This window comes from Alligator mississippiensis, chromosome 9 (assembly GCF_030867095.1).
Source record: "Alligator mississippiensis isolate rAllMis1 chromosome 9, rAllMis1, whole genome shotgun sequence".
Classification (NCBI taxonomy): domain Eukaryota; kingdom Metazoa; phylum Chordata; order Crocodylia; family Alligatoridae; genus Alligator; species Alligator mississippiensis.
Window position 1 is genome coordinate 11014644 of NC_081832.1, and position 17822 is coordinate 11032465.

General features: G+C 41.7%; 1 protein-coding gene across 6 annotated transcripts in view; it reads left to right on the forward strand.

The window, feature by feature from the left end:
* Nucleotides 1–17822, forward strand: part of BCAS1 (brain enriched myelin associated protein 1) — a 112219-nt gene that overhangs the window by 80283 nt on the left and 14114 nt on the right. For 4 of the 6 annotated variants that reach the window (XM_059733134.1, XM_059733135.1, XM_059733137.1 and 1 more), the window contains 2 exons: nucleotides 195–413; nucleotides 11496–11663. In XM_059733134.1, coding sequence (XP_059589117.1) covers nucleotides 195–413; nucleotides 11496–11663 — 387 coding nt within the window. The remainder of the gene's footprint in view (nucleotides 1–194; nucleotides 414–11495; nucleotides 11664–17822) is intronic. The other 2 variants (XM_059733136.1, XM_059733138.1) reach the window with 1 other exon arrangement.

The following is a 17822-nucleotide window of genomic DNA, read 5'->3' on the forward strand; positions in this document are numbered from 1 at the left end:
TTTCCACTTCCTTTACCTCCTTGTTAAGAGTGAACTACGTTACTTAACTATGAAGCTTGTAGCAATGTAATGTCAAGCGGTGATCCTGGGTTGTCATGGGGTATTGTGTCATGGTTCTTGTTATCAGCACTATCTGAATGCATTCAACCTTCTTAATAAGTGTCTTGTAACAACTTTCACGGGTATGTTTCTAGGGTGCTGAACAACAGCCTGCCACCTCTACCATTGTAAAATCGGAAAAAAATGCCCCTCTCTCTCAAGAGCCGCCGACAACAAAACAGAATACAAAAGCCCCAGAACCTGCAGCTCAGCAGCAGGCGGCAGCAGCAGCAGCAACAGAAACCCCTAAAGATGCAACCAAGGAGAAAGCTGCATCCACTCCCACACCACTGAGCAAGCTCTTCTGGAAAAAGGTATGTCTGGATTTCAGAATGGTTCCACTCCGCCGTAGTCCCTGGGACAACATAATTAGAATCGCAATGCAATTAAGTCAAGCAAAGCTGGATTTTTAAACAAATTAGACGCATGTAAAATGTGTGAGCATTTACCTTTTGTGTGTGCTTTGATCGGTTGCACGTGTAAATAGCTACTGGTGGACTTTGCGCATGAACATACTTAAGCACATGTGTTATTCTGGCCCATGTGGAAGAATTTACTATAATTTAACTAAAAGTGATAATTTTGGGGTAGAATGCTGAAATCAGCCCTATACATTAGAGAGTATTGATTTCTATTTCATGCAACAGATTTGTTTAAAAATCGTATAGAGATTATATCAATCTTCAATAAAATACAGGTTTTTAGAGTATTTCTGTAGAAACCTATTTAATTTCTGTAGAATCCTCCTGATTTAATTGCTTTACACAACCTAAGTGCCTGACATCTGACTCTCAATGACTAGGCACAGATGTTCAAAAAGCTCAAGGCTGAATTGATCTAAGTTAGACGATTTCTGTAAGCAGCGTAGTTTAGATCGGTAGCAAACAGAACACACATTCGCTCTTTGGTGTTGGGGGAGGCAGAGCAAATCTTAGACCAGGTTCCACCATTTTTAAACCAGTCTATTTGTGCCGAACTTCTGTTCTGTTACAGGTATAGACCAATTTCCGACCACTTATACCAGTAAAAGTGGAATGTCTATACCTGGCCAATATGTCTTTTTCTTTTCATTCAAAAGCAAGGGATGCAAACAAAGAACTACCTTTGAAGTGCAAGAGTTCCCACTGCCTGTTTAGGATGATGACATTTCTGTTGGGTTAAAATTTGATTTTAATGAAAGCTTGTGTTTCTTTGATTTTTTTTTTTTTTTTTTTTTTTTTTTTTTGTGGTACTTCAACAGAAGCCTGGGCCCTTTCTTATTACTGTTAATAGAGGTGTTTTACTAAACTATACTGAATCATGGTATTTTGAAAAGCTACCTTCCTGGGCTTCTATTCAAACCCAGATCCCCCAAATTCAGTACTTCCAAATAAAAAAAAAAATCTGTTCTCCTTTGCTTGTGTTTCGTCAGCTGGACAGGGATGTTGGAGACCCAGCTTTGGGCATGTTACATACGCTGAAAATGTAGGGTGGTTAGCAATTTCCAAATTAAATAAACCTGATTTGCTTTCTTCTTTTCACATCCAAGACCATTTGAAACAGTTGTTCTCCGAGACATATTATTATCCTGTGAAACACAATGAATCAAGTATTCATAATGAAAGGAAATGTGTAAAATGGGGGAAGAAGTATCTGAGAGCTTTCATGTGGTTTCCTTAACAAGGCAACCATATCCACTGTCTGAATACATTTGGCTTATTTGAAAATTGCTATGAAGAACAAGATGCTCATTGAGCATCAGAATTGATTTCTTTTTTTATTTTAAACAACAACAACAACTGAAGACTCAGGATCAAATCTATCTGTGCTGTAAACCTAGTGATGTCTACTGAAGTTATATTGGGAAATAATTTTTGTCCAAATTGTGAATAGTTAGGTAACCAAGTCTTGTATATAGAAGAAGCGGGTGGGGGGAAAGAAATGTTTTTCTGTGCCTGGACATTAAATCTCATAATGGAAAGATGTGCCAAAATTCTGGTAGCTATTTACATGACTATTAGAGGTGTCTTTTAAAGCCAGTCTCAGTCTTTCCTTTCTTATGAGTTGTGGGACTCTGTGCCCTGGTACAGTCTTCAGAGTACTCAAGGGGCTCAGTAGGAAGAAATGAATTTTTTGGAGCTAACAAAATGTTGTGCTTGAGAATAGATGTTTTGTGCTATGTGTTTAGCTTGCAAACGAAAGAGTTACCTGTTTGGCACCACCACTGAGTTCTTACCAGCAACTGGCTTGCGTCACTTCACTGGGTTTCCTTGATAGAGCGGGATATTATGTTTTCTTTGATCAGGGACCTTAGCAACCTGATTGGCTTGAGGCAAAAAGAAAATTGGCATAAATGCAGAAAGTGATCTCTCCCCTTTGTAACTTAGATTGGTTTGAAGCTATTATTTTTCAGTTTTTATGTAGTAGTGTTAGAGTGGTGTTGTAGCCACGATGGTTCAGGATATATGCAAGAAGCAACGGTTTTATTGTTTTTACTGGGGGGTGAGGGGCGGTAGAGAGGGGGATATCTTTTCCAATAAAAAATAATAATAATAGTAACACCTTGCTTCTTGCATTCTTGTAATAATCCACTCCTACATATTACTCTCTTTCCTTAGTTGTTAGGAAGCAGAAGCTAGCAGTGGTTCTTAGTAAGTGCATGTAATTCAGACAAATAAGTTTTTCTTTTGAACTAAGAGAAACCCTGACACGAAGCAGACCCAGCTCCCAGATTTAACTTTTCCCCTTCCAGGTAGAGTCTCTCAAATGCCTTTCACTAGACAGAGCTTTCATTTCAGAGCATAAGTAATGAAGTGCCTGTCAATGGACTGCAGTTAATGCTAATGCTTTAACTGAAGCTGGGTAGAGACAGAAAAATAGCATTGGTAACTGCTTGCTCATGTTTTCAAATGCATTTACTTCAACTGCCTCTACTCCATTTTGGGGATGACTTTCTCAAACAGTGGTTTCTGTGAAATGTCTATCACAAAATGGTGATTATATAGCAAATGCTGACAGATTAGAACAGGAAGCAGATTTTAATTTGTAATTGTAAGTATTTGCACTGGAAATTAACTCCAAGTCTTGCCCATAGCAAACCAGGATGTGGAAATATATCATGTGACCTGTGTATCCAATCAAAACAGTTTAAAGTGGGGAGTCATTACAACAAACTGCTTAAATTTAACTACAGATTTCTAAGAGTGATTCAGAGAAATTGGCCTGGGAATAATCTCAGCTAAGGGTTATGCTTCTTTCCCCCCAAACCATCACAATTTGAGTTTTGATGCCATAACCTTTATCTGTTACTGGAAGAGGGGGATTTATGCATTGATAATACAACCAGCAACACAGCTGACAGTTTGCATGCTCTGAAGAAAACCTTTTATTAAAGTCATTAACATATAATTTGCAGAGCAAACCATACCTGAAAAGGAAAGGGCTAAGTGCAACAGAGGAGGAAAACTAATTATCTCGGTGAAGAAGATGCTGTAAGTGCATTGCCGAGGCTAAGCGTGTCCTTTATCTGCCTCTGCCACAAAAAACATCACTAGCAAAGTTGCAAAGAAATAAGGTGAAGTTCTGGCCCCTTTTATGTTGGGTGAAGGAGCAGAAACAGCATGGTGCCAGAATTAAGGCCATAGTATAGGTTCACAGCACATAGTGCTGCCACGGTTTTGGACAGAATTGCTCCCCTTGGAGGACTAGGCTCCTGTAACCCTGTCTAAATTAGACCGACAGCCACTCCAAATCAAGAAGAGACTAAGCTAGCTTAAAGCAACATCAACCTTTCCTTCTCACGAGGCTGTGATCCTGTCTCATGCCTTACAAAACAGAGAACAGTCTCAACAAGTAAAGTCCTTTTAAATAATGGAGCAAGGGTTAAATATATTAAATATGTTTTAAGAAAAGGAAAGATAAAGTGTGTTTGCATAAAGAGTGCATGACCCAAGAAAAATAGAGCCTTATGCAGGGTGTAGGTCAGACTCGAGTATAGTCATCGAGTTGTGATGGCATGGGAGACTAATCTGGGTTGCAAGATATAGCATTTAAATTTAAATGCTATACCTTAAATTTAAGGCACGGACAACAAAAAGGCAAAGAAAGAGTAACAAAATCTTATGTCCATGCTCACCGAGTCCACAAATGTCACTCTTAGTAGACTCTATTTGGTAAGGCAGTAGCATAAAAGAAAACACTTCACATAAAAACTGCTAGGTACCGGTATAAGTTCTTGTAAATCCAAAAAGCTTGGTCAATGTAATTTATGGATAGAAGGATGTTGGTGCACCAAGTCAAATGAAGTTGATAATGCTGTGCTACTTTACAGTTTGTGTAATAATTTTCATTTCCTCTTCATAGTCTGAGAGCACAGAATCATTTTATTTGTTTTTCCAGTGTTAGCTGAGAAAATGGGAAGCATAGGCCAGTACTCCAGAGAAGAATTTCAGTTAATGTAAAATCACTCAAGGTTTATTGACAATTCATCTCTGTCAGGCCCTTCCTATTAAACTTTCAATTGCTGCCATGTGCATCTCTCAATAACTTGGGAATCCCTAAATAGGATGTTTCCTCTAGTCTCCCGGGAGAAACTTAAAAGGGAACACTTAAAAGTATGTCACAAAAACTTTGCAATTTGGAAATTGTTTTTTCCCTTGGGAGAAATGCACATAGCCCTCTAAAATTGTGTGCATGCATAAAAAAGGGAATATATGAGACTCCAAGGATCTGCAAATGTAAGATGTCATACCCTTATCAGAAGGATATTTTGTCATCTCTCTAGAGTTTAACCATTTCCTGCCAGGTTTGCATAGTCTGTCCTGGTTCTCTGCAAATTTGCATTTCTTCTAGACTATGACTCTAATTTCTTCAGCACTATAGGTAAGAACACCCATTAGAAACGTGATCTTGTTAATGAGGATCCCGTCTTAGGGATTCATAGATTGTAAGGCCGGAAGGGACCTCTGAAGATCACCGGGTCCAGCCCCCTGCACCAAGCAGGAAAGACAGCTGGGGTCAGGTGACCCCAGCAAGGTGACCGTCCAGTCTCCTCTTGAAGATCTCCATGGTAGGCGATTGCACCGCCGCTGGAGGGAGCTTATTCCATAGTCTGGACATGCTGGCTGTGAAGAAGTTTTTCCTAATGTTGAGCCTGAATCGATCTTCCAGGAGTTTGTGACCATTACTCCTGGCGCCCTGAAAGGAAATACCCCCCAGCAATCATTTTTTAACTTTTCAAAGCCCCCAGCAGGAACTCCCCCATGAAATGCCTTGTCTAGGAAGTGAACTCAGGTCTTTGGTGTGGCAGGAAAGAGCTCTACCACTGAGTTATCATTATTACCATCTCAGCATTTTCAATCAAAGTTTCATAAGTACAGTGTACTGTAACCTATCATTAGGCTATTTTTTCTCTAACAAAATGCCCTAATAAAGGCATCTCCACACCAGCTCTTCCCAATAAGTGGCCCCTGGTAATGCTAAAAAGCCTCAAACTTCCCAGTTCACATTTTCAGTGCCTTTAGCAGTGACTGTCGCTGATTGTGGTGTTTTGAAAACATTGCCCATCAGCTATTTCCAAATGAAGGCTCAGACTTTGCAGCACAGACTCTAAAGCACATTGCAATCTTAGTGCCATCTAGCCAAGCAATGGTAACATGACAGTGATAGCCAGAGATCATGTCAGTTCTGGTTTTATCTATTTTAGTGAGTCCCATGACCCCAGTGCACAAGGTCTGACAGCTCCCAGCATAGCTGTGAAGTAGGGAAATATAGGTATCCCCATTTTTTAAGTGAAGAAAAGACAATAAGGTCCAGATCTCCAAAGGTATCTATGAGGCTCAATGCCTCTTGGATCGAGCAAGCCCAAATATGTTTCAGGATCTGAAACTTCAGGCACAATGGAAGTCTGTAACAGTTTCAAGAACTGATTGCACATCTCTTAAATCCCAGGTAAGCAGCTTCCCCCCCTAAAATATCCATCCTGCAAGACTTAGAGATGTCAAGGGTATCACTGTTTTTGATTTTCAATATTGTAATGGGCATCCATTTCTTTGAAATATGAGGCTTTAGGAATTATTTATAAAAATCTTTATTTACCCAGCTCCAGTGCCTTCCCCCACCCAGAGGATATGACTTTGCAGCAAAGCCCAATTATTGATTCATTATATAGAGAAGGAAAATGTGACCATTGTAAAGAAGAGGAAAATGTGAAAATGAAAGAGTTAATACTCTTTAATATGACCCTCAATAACATAAAACATAACTTTAAAACCTCCTACTTTTTATTGACATGTGCTTCATGGAAGAACTAAATACAGCCCAGCATCAGTTTCTTTACCAACAAAAGGTGGGAAAACCATCTTTACAGTCATAATAGCGGTGACATCTATAAACAGAGACATCTTTTGTGATGTCAGAGTGCCTGTGAGATAAAGGAGCATTTTGTTTGGTGTGCAGCAATTCCAGGGTTACCTTTGAGATACTATTTCCCAAGCCCAGTCTAAAGGAATTTCCTTTTTTGAGTGATATTTTTTAAAATAAAAACTGAAAGTGTATTCATCATTATAGCATGTAAGAGATATTAGTATCCAGCCACAGGAATATGAGGGAGCTTAGTGGGGTGAGAAACACGGCAGGGAAACATAAGACAGTTTCATAAAATGGATTTTCTTATGTATAACACACAAAATGGTTCCTGGCAGCATGAAGGCAGGCATTTTCATGTCTTGTTCACTTTGCTGAAATACTAAGCATACCATATATAGTAGGAAGAATAGAGAGAGAGAGAAAATGACTCTGTGTATGTCTGTGTTTAGAAAATGGATGTAGTAAATCTAAAGGCATGTGCAAATGTGAATCTGCACATTTATATCCAGCCATCCAGGGGATACTTTTTTAATGTTTCTATTAATTTTATTTACCAGTGACTGTTTAGATCAGTGGTTCTGAACCTTTTTAGGATTGAGGCATCCCTCAGAAAATGCCAGCTCTTAGCTTCCACTCTTTTCTTGACTGTGGAACAATAATAGAGCTGTTGCAAAGACAGACCACAACTGGTCCGCATGTTTTTGACACTATGGATTTCTGTTTGAAATCTCTGGGTGCATCCTGATGAGCGCACGCACATGGCGCCTCAAAGCAGTTTGAGGCACCACAAACCACACGCAGCACACATGCAACTATTTGCTGCACTGCTAATTTGCAACATGGTGGGGTCAGGGGTTGATGCCAGGAGATTCCAGTGTCAAAAAAATGCCACTGAAAAAAGCAGTGCGGTGCCCACAGCAGTGGTGCGCACCACTAGAAAGGGATCCTGGCCGGCTAGAACCATGCTTTGGCTGCTGGCCAGGCTTCAAGTAGCCTGCTCAGCACCCAGGAGGCCCCAGGCCCCCAGATAAGGCTGCAGGTGTTGGCCCCAGCCTCCCCTACTGCACCCAGGTCATTTTGCTGCACACTGGAGCACACATGCAGGAGCATGCCCAGGGACAAATACCAGTGGCATAAATGTGTGCCACTGCTATTTGTCCTGCAGGAAATGTGCACCCCTGCATATGCGCGCTTGTCTAGATGCTCCTTCTTGCTGGATCCAGACATGCAGGCACATGTGATTTGTGGCACTGCAAACCTTTTTGCAGCACCAAGTTGGACATTAATCAGTGCTCTGCTCTGCTAATTTGCAGCACCAGGGCAAAATTTGCTATTGGGATTTTCTGGTAGCAAAGAAAAAAGCAACACTAGAATAAAGTAGCACAAACCAAACCAAAGTGGCAAGTGCCAGGACAAGCGCAGAGACAGGGGAGCAGGCAGACCAGGACACAATGTGTCCCGCCGCAAAGCACACAGACAGAGGTGTGCACTGGGGCACAAAGTAGCAGCAGAAATTTGTGCCCCTACCATTTGTGCTGCTGCAAAGGCACGCCCCTGCTAGTATGGACCTGGCCTCTGGGTCTACCTTGTGAATCATTTATACATTTTTGCATACCTACAAATACTAATATTACAGGACAACCTGTATCTTCCTTAAAAGGAACCCATAGGATTCCAGGCGAGAATCACTGACTTAGATAAAGGGGGTGAAACCCTGCCTTGTTAAAGTCAATGCAATCACCAGTTATGCTAGATGTCCAGAAAATTACAATAATGGGGTGTGCAAGCTAAGCAGATAAAGCATACAAAGTATGACTAGTTCATAAAGTATAGACTTTGTGTGTGTGTGTGTGTGTGTGTGTGTGTGTGTGTGTATACATATTATAGTCTGAATCAAACTAATGCATAAGCATGTATGATGTTTGGATATATAAATAGGGAAACAATTATATAATCTGAGGCAACAGAAAAATATTTTGAAATTTTTTGAAAAACAGCAATTCGTCATTCTAATTTGTATTTCATAACCAGCAAATATTTGTCATTTACAACACCAATTTGTAAATTTGTGATCGTGAAGCTACCTTGAGGTTTCATCTAAAAGAAAATGTTCAGGACCGAATAAAAGGCAGTACAACAGAGCCTTTAAACTGTAAAAGGCAGTTTTAGTGTGATCTCTCTCTCTCTCTCTCACACACACACACACACACACACACACACACACACACACACACACACACACACCCCTGTATAGGATTCTTTTCTGGTGATAATTATAATAGAAATATGATAAAATGCCATTTCTAATAGCTGGCAAAGGACTACAAACAAGGCACCTTATAATGTCTTTAGTAACTTTATGGGATTCCTAATTAGAATGTATAATTAGTAGGACTGCACAGGTAAATTGGGCAATTTCTTATGCAGTTGTCATCATTGCAAATGCAAATGAGATGTGCACTTTTTACATGCCTATTTAAAACAAATCTGTCCCTGTAATAGCATGTTTCGGGTAGACTGAAAATGTAATTTTAATACTATCTTTAATTGTTTCCCCTAGCTTTCCTAATGCACTCTATGGACACTCAGAAGTGGTTGCATCTATATAAAAAAACACTTCTTAGTGTGAATAAATAACCACTCTAAATGAGTCTCTCTCAATGTTTTTTGACTGACAGTACTTTTAAAAAAAACAACAGGATTTGGCATTTCCTCCCAGGACGCAACTGTTATCACTAGAGAAATGAAACCCATTGCAGAGACATAGTTTGAGAGACAAAGCGCATTTGGGTTGCAGCTGTAACAGCAGGGGCAGTAATATGATCCCAAAGTGTAATCTTTGAACGATGAGCACTCAGAAGCTCGGTCGCAGCTTTATTGAGCCACTGTTCCAGCCCTAGCAATGAAGCACTTTCTTCAAGCAAATGACAGGTGAATTGATGGTGCATGTGCATACGCTAGATCAGAAAGATGCACACATTAAAATTGCTATAAATTAATTGTCTCATGAATGCTCATAACATTTAAATAAAATGTACGTTTCTGTGGGGGAAGAGGCAGCCCAGACTTTCAGGCTGTAGGGTTGCTGATTGATCCTTTCCTCTCCCAGACTTCCCATGTCAGACATATCAGCCACAACAGGCTTTATGCAGTTAAAATGAATTTCACCCAAATAACCAGGATTACCTAGTACAACCTCTTAAAGTATTTTGCCAAGTCACTTTTCAACCAATCTGATGATTCAGTCTATATGATGGGTGTACATGCATGGATGCGTAACCATGCTATTAAGGAGATGTTGCTGGTACGCAGAGGATATGATGAGTTACAGCAGGAAAGAGGTTTGGTTTTTCTGTATCAAGCTGTCAGTACTTTCAGGTCTGAAGGCCTCTGGCTTAATCTCTGATGTGTCACTCAAATGACATCTCACATATATGTGCACGTGTTAACAATTCATTTCCATATGTGCATATACATTGCATGTGTAACTAGATTGTGATGCATCCTTACAGCACTAGGTTTACACAGTATTTAGATTATGTTCGAGGATGAGCACTATAAGAAGCAGCCAGTTTCTAAACACCAATATCAAGTATAACTGGTTCCATTTTAATTCAGTGTTTCAGATTAGCAATTACAATGTCTGCAGCTTTATGATATTATGCACCGCTCTCCAATTGGTTGTAAAATGCTATAGGGGCTGGCTCAGGTCAAATTATTTGGGTTATTTCTATGCTAATAGCTCATTCCTTATGAAAGAAAGGAAGATGCTATACTGTAACTGAGTGGAGAATTAATTAACATTTCTTTAGTGCTCCAGGGAAAGGCTTTTTATTATGTACCTAGGGAATTATAAAGACTAGAACAATCAGCCAAAGAAAAGCACATTTCACCCCATGCCTTGCTGGGATTTGAAACCTCCGTCCCTCAGTGGGTGCATCTATACATTCACTAATGCACCGTAGTTACTGCACATTAAGTTTTGTACTTGGATAATTAAGTACTAAATCAATGTGCAGTAGCACCGGCGCATGGGGTTTTTTTCAGACGTTAACTGTGCAGTAGCATATTAACATGGGTTTTGCCCAGTACACTACTGCGCAGTGTTATTAGGCTATTGCCCAGTTAGCATCTCATGTAGATGCACCCCGTGAGGCTGGACACACGTGCCCCTGGACACCAGTTCTGCGTTAGGCATGGTTCTCTTGACAACACTAAGCTCTCTTAGGTGGATGCCAGGCCTTCACAGTGCACAGCATCTCTTGCAAACTGCTTTCATGAACCCTAGCAGAAATAGGAGACACTCCAGGGTTCTCTGTGCTTCAGAGGCTCAGGTCCTTAGTAAGATGATGGATGTAATTCCTCAATATCTTGCCTCTCTTGTACAAATATTAACATCTGGGCAAAGTGAAAAAAAGCCAGCTCTGTTGATATGACTGAGTTGAGAATTCGGAGGCTGTGATAGTTTCTGTGAACCTCACATTCCCTCTGCAAGGCAGAAACTGGTGTTTTGACAATTTAGGCTATCTATAGGATTGGATTCAGAAGGGTTTTTTTTAATATTTATTTTGGTTTTCGCTTGTAAAACTCCTGGGGGGTAAGGGGTCCTTCTCTCACTCTCAGCCATTTTACCCCAGTGTAACTTGGATGAACTTGCTCATGAGTTATGATAGTCTTAAGTGATCATATATTCATTAACAACATTTCATTTTAAGTTTGAAGAATAAGTGAATTATTGTACTTGACAGTGAAGGCTCCAGGTCAAGAAAGCATTCTTTACACTTTTAGTGTGTACTTAAGTCATACCAATGTAAGTGTTTTCCTGAGCAGTTATTTAATTTTTTTTTCCTGGATAGCAGGGCTGAAAGGATATGATAAAACTAACCATGTTCTATTTCTGTATCTATGTTCTACTTGTACATAGCAATGCTGTATTTCTAACCCAGGACATCTTGGATAATTATAGCTCAATGTAAAAGTCACACTGATTTAAAGAGTGTGATAGATGAATGTTTTTCTGCATTCTTAATGTTTGGCAAACATAACCCTAGACTGCACCAGAAGACGCAGAGGTTGTAAGCAATCAGAAAGTGGAAGCATCATTAGAAGCTGTGGCTCCTGATAAAGAGGTGAATAAAAGCACAGAAGCTACAGAAGTGACACCCAGAAGAGAAGAAACTAAACCCCCCAAAACAAACCTGAGGAAGTTTTTTAAACTGGTAAGCAGGGCATTTTGAACATAAGGATATTAGGGTTGAAGCTCTTGGGGGATAACTTTTCAAAATAAAAAGGCAGTTTTGTCTGAGTGCTATAATCAAAGCTGTGCATCGAAATGATGGCGCCCATTTCCGTAACTGCGTGCATGCTTTGTTCCTGCATGATCAGGGAAGCATCTGTCCGCCTGCTTTGCAGATGCAATTAATTTCACTGCACATAAAATTATTATTCTGTATACTGTTATAAACCCTATGGGTCCTAGAGGTTGTATCGCCCTCTCGTGGCTGTTCCTAAGAGGCTTATGGATCTGGTACTGCTGTCAGCTGGGGGAGTGAGAGCCTGATCCAAAGCCCTGTGAAACCTTTTACTTATTTCAATGAGCTTTGAATCAGACATTAGATTCTTTAGCTCGAGAGACAGCAAGCCATGATTTTGGTGCTAAAGGTACCCCTTTGGAGACCTAAGTGAACATGTACACTAAAAAGGACGCAGCCCTTGCTTCAAAGATCTTATACCCTGGAAAGACAAATGAAAGTCTGATTCTTCTCCTTCCCCCTGCCCCTCATTAAAGTGGCGTGAAAAGGGAAACGTTATACACACAAAACGGTCAAAGTGATGAAACAGCATGTGTCTCGACACTTCCATAGCTACTCTCCTGGCAAATGAGTAGTATGAATGATGGAGTCATATTCCAACAGGCAATCGCATATTCACTTGCTGCAAATGAAGTAACCTCCTCAAATAATGATAAAGAAGCAGAAAAGCAAACAAAAACAGGCAGATCTCAACCCAATCCCCTCTGTCCTGATTACAACTGCATCAGAACTTTATCTCCAGTTTATTAGTGGCTCAAATGGGTGTGAAAGGGATTTTTATTTTTAACCGTGGCTGTTTTATTTTTAAGCAATTATGCAGTGGAGTCGGTGATATCTTGGTGTTAAAATATGCAAATGTAGTTCCTGTCTGACATGCACAATGGCCTACACTGTCATAATTTTACACTCCTGGGAACGTAACTGCAGCATTACCAGTCTCAAAGGTTCAAAAATTCTGGACCAACTCCACCCATTATATATATAGAAAGATAATATTGTTTGTCAGAGCAAACCCCCAGTGGTTGTGTGAACCATTGCTTATCTTGCTGGAATCGCTTATGACTATGGTATAACTTTTGATATTTTTACCTGGGCAGGATGTGCCTGTAAGGTTAGATTCTTGGTTCTGTTCCAGCGAGAAAGCTGATTAAACCATCTGCCTCAGGTTTTGGAAGGGACAGCTAGATAATACAGAGCCATTTTAGCAGACCTGGACAACCTCCTAGTCCCAGTACCCGGTATTCCTGAATGAAAGGAGCATGGTTTGGTCGTGTTTATGTCCCTGTGATACCCAGTTGCCAGAGTGGCTGCTTGTGACCGTGGGCAGGTAGTTGCAAGTTACAGCAGACCTCAAAATTGGGGAATGTGGTTGGCAGTAATTCCTAAAGGCCTCAACCAGGGATCATAGCACCATCCTGGTTATTATTGTCCTGACAAATTGAAAGGACAGCCTTAGCCCCAAAGAGCTGCTTTTTCACTATTTAGATTCTGACAAGATATAGCAGGTAGTTGAGACAAGTGGAGAAAAGGGAGCGATGACAGATAGTAAACAGAGCAACTTATCTTCCAGTTAGCAAGTCTAGCTTTCTGGCTATCTGCCTTTTCCTTTAGAAGTTATCCTAAGGTGGAATTGGGTATATCTTTGTATAACCAAGGATCCAGACTAAGATATTTCAAAGGACCTTCAGAAGCTCTGTACCCAACACAATTTCAAAGAGAGTTGGGGGTACTTAATGCATCCCCAGGTTTTCTTGAAAATCCCCAGCCTACTCCTAAATCACTTAATCTGCAGACAGATGTGTGGTGATTCCCTATAAAAACTTATCTGTTCTTACGTGGGCTTCTTACACAGATGCATACAAAAGCTAGTTCTGTGAGTCAGCACCAATGTGCATTATGCTTCATTTTGGAGGCAGCTATGACTTCAAGTCGTGTCACCCTCCCCCCAAAAATAGCATTCGATTACAAATAAATCTCTATTCCACACCCATCTTAGTCACCATGGAAAAACAAACAAAGCTGTGTTTAAAAGTGGTAGATGTAGCACTACCATAATCAGAGCTGGGAGTTGATTCCAGTTTAGTCTCCTCTGTTTTCTGCTTCTTTAAAGGAGAAAGCCTCTGTGTTATCCTCATTGTCAAAGGAATAAAAAGAATGAATGACAGCAAAGACAAACATCCCATTAATGCTAGGAACAGCACTGTACTAACTTACAGCTATACTTTCCGCTTTTTGAATCGGGTATTATCAATTTAGCCTATTTTATGCTATCAAACCATTCCTGAACAGACCCTTGACTATATTTGTTGTTTTTGACTGTTGCCAAATAGTTTCCCTGGATAATTTTTGGATTATTGCATGTTTGTCCTGTTGCCATCCTGTTGCTTAGAATATTACTCATCATCCTGTTTGATTGAGTTATCACCTAAGTCCTAAGACATTATTTCTACTCTCCCACTTGGTAACTAAATGCTTTTAAATGCAAACAGAGATGTTAGCACCTATATGGATGCACATGCTGAAAATGCATGAAATATTTCGGATTCCCTCACCTTTTGGTTCAAAGCTAGTGTGTTAGAGAAGCCTGATTATAGCCTCATCTCTACCCATCTTCTCCTGTCCCTCGTAATGGTGTCTTGGTCTTCAGGGGCATCATCAAACAAGAAGTTCCCCTGCAGTAAGAAGTGTAGGAACTGCAATTAAACCTGGTACTGTAGAGATGAGAGGCATATTGTAGGCAATCTCTTTGCATAGAACAGCTGAATACTATCAAGTCGTATACTAGTAGGTATAATATCCTCTCAAAGGTTGATGGATTTCCTCTGTATTTTTCACTGGGCAATGTCTATACTGTAGTGACAACATACACAAGCTAACTATTCTAACCCAAGCATTGTATCAGTCTAGCTGTAGCAGCAGTTTGGCACAGGTTAATGTACCCAGTTTCAGTAATTTGTAGGCACTGAGTTCCAGGCTGCCACAGCTAAACTGCTACCAGTTCCCAAACCACCTAGTGTAAAACTAGCTTCAGTGCATGTCTACACAAGCTGCCATCTCCCCTCCAATTACAGCCTAAACCTAGCAGAAGGGGGGGCTGAATGAAGAATAAGGCCCCGAATCCCTTCAAATTTGACAACGCCCCATGTGCTTTTTGCATTGTGTGAGGAGCATAATCCTTACCACCTGCTACATAGCTCTTCAGAGCTAAAGCAATGGCTTACATGCTTAGAGATCTCATACAAAATAAGACCATTTTGTATTTCTCATACAAAATAAGAACCTAATCTTTATAGTTAAGGCTGCCAGGCTCTGGAATGGGCTCCCAAGGGAGGTGGTGCTCTCTCCTACCTTGGGGGTCTTCAAGAGGAGGCTGGGCAGATATTTGGCTGGGGTGATATGACCCTGGCACTTGTTCCTGCGTGGGGCAGGGGGTTGGACCTGATGGTCTGTTTAGGTCCCTTCCATTATGATGCTATGATACTACAATACAAATTCAACCTATGCCACAATATGCCAATTGGTACCATGCCCCAAAGAGCAAAAACATGGGAAACAGTGGTAAGGAAGCTACAAGAGCCTTAAACCATGCCATACATTGTACAACATGTGTTGCTTGGGTGAGGCAGACCACTGACACATCCTACCTTTCCTGTGGAAAATGATCCTTCTTCTTCCCTGAGGGTGTAACAGCCAATGAATTCTTGTAAGATAGCATCTTGCCCAGCACATTTATTCAAGTCCTCTGAAATGAGATGTGTTTGTGTATGGAAAGGCATGCTGCTGAGCCTCATGGACAAACCACAAGTTTCTGTTCATTCTGGGTTGTTTGGCCTCAAGTTAAGTGCTGGTGGTGGTTGTAAAATGCCTTCAGACAATGCACATATTATTACTCTAGTTTTTTAAAATAGTAATGGTCTTTTCATCTTAAATGAATGTGATTCTCTGCTGGGATTCTCTTTTTCCCCTTTGCCTACTCCAGAGTCTTCTTACTTTCAAATAGCTACAATATAAGATCATGTCTGTGCTATGTTTCACATGATATCAGATTAATACCATAACAAGAAATATAAATGGATACTTTGCCAATTATTTCATTAACTAAGGGGAATGAGGTAAAGCATTGGGATTACATCAAGGGGACATGGGGGGGCATATGCCCCCCCCCCGATTTCTGTGCTGATGGTGGGGCACAGGGCTGCAGCAGCGAGGGTAGTAGCAGCAGTGCAATTTCTGCAACAACCGCAGGGCTGCAGCCCAGTCAGAGCCAGCACCTGGCAGCAGTAGGGGTGGCGGCAGTATGGAGTTGTGCCCCTGCCACTATTAACATTTACACATCAGCAATGATAAAAACACTAAGACAAAAAAATTAAAATGATTAAAGGAAAATACAATTTATACAATGCATATTTAACTGGTGAATCTCACTGCTGCAAGATGCCACCAGAACCAAGAGTTTGGTCTAATTCAAGAAAACAAAAGGATTGGCATTGATATGGATAACGAGAACTTCCATATTTCCATTAGATAAAAACAAAAGTGAGAGAGGTTTCTCTTAAGCTAAAGGGTCAGGATTGGGATTCAGGGAACCTAGGCTCAGTTCTGAATTTCTGACTGTGCCACAGACTTGCTATATGACCCTGGACCGAGTCATTTTTCGCTTTCTCAGTTCTCTGTCTGTAAAACAGGGAAATATTCTTATTAGGCCTGTGCAAAGCATCTAGTATTCACTTTGGATTCAGATGATTCGGGGTGCACTGATTTGATTTGGTGATTCGAATTACTGTCCCGAATCGATTCAGCTGAATCTGATTAGGAGAATTGGCTGCTGCTGAATCAGCCGAATCTCTGAATCACACAGGCCTTATCCGCCGCCTGCTCCCAAAGGCTGCCCTGCCCCTCCAGCTCCCGGCTCTTTGGGGGAAAAAAAAGCCCCCACTCACTGGCTCTTGCCCACCGGGGGACGATCCCCACTGCCCCCCACTGACCCATGCCACACGGGGGGGGCTCTGTCACAAGCCCCCTGACCCCAGCCCGCTGTCCCAGCACCCCCATGGTTGCCTCACCCACCCCAGTTCCAGCCCTTTAAAAATTAAAAAAAGCCCCTACTCACCAGCTGCTACCTGGCAAGGAGCAATCCTCGCTGCCCCTCACTGTCCCGTGCTGCATGGGGGGGCTCTACATGAGCCCCCAGAAGCCCCGAGGCTGCTGTAGAAGCCAGTGAGTTGGGGGGGTTGTTTCCTTTTTGTTAAAGGACCAGAGCTGGGGCAAGCGGGGCAGCCATGGGGAGGGGCTGGGGGAGCAGGCTGAGATCGGGGAGCTCATGGCACAGCTCCCCATGTGGCATGGGGCAGTGGGGGGCAGCAGGGATTGCCCCCCCACACACTGAGCAGCAGCCGGTGAGTGTGGGCTTTTTTTTTAAAGGGCCGGGAGCTGGAGCAGGTGGGGTAACCATGGGGGAGGGGACTGGGGGAGTGGGCGGTGGTCAGGGGTGTTCGGGGGGGCTGGGGGAGCAGGCAGGGGATGGGGCCTGGCAGGGGTCCCCCACATAGTCCCCTTCACCCTCCTCCAGCCCTCTATTTACCAGCATGGAGTCTGGGTCTAGCTCCCTGCTGCAGCAGACGGGGACTGCCCGAATCACTGAACTCTCCAAATCTTTTCTAAATCAATTCAGAGAGCTTTGATTTGATTTGGACCTTTTAATTGATCCCCTGATTGGATTTGGATTTCAAGATTCAGCCACCAAATTGGGCCGAATCTCCTCCAAATCAAATCAGCACCTGAAGTTTTGCACAGCCCTAATTCTTATCCCTAGGATGACAAGGGTGGGCAGGGTGGGCCTCTTCAGCAGAAAAGAGGTGTCACCATAACCACAACCTCCTCTGATAGACTTGCCACTGGTCAGAGTCTACAGCCTTTGACAGTCAGAAGACAAAACCAAAAGGCCAAACCAGGTGTATACAAAAGCAATAGGATTTTTTTTCTATACAGGTAAAATTCTTTACCTGTATAGAAGAAGAGTCCAAGAGAAGAGTCCATGTGCGTACAGCAGTTTTAGTTTTGTTTCTA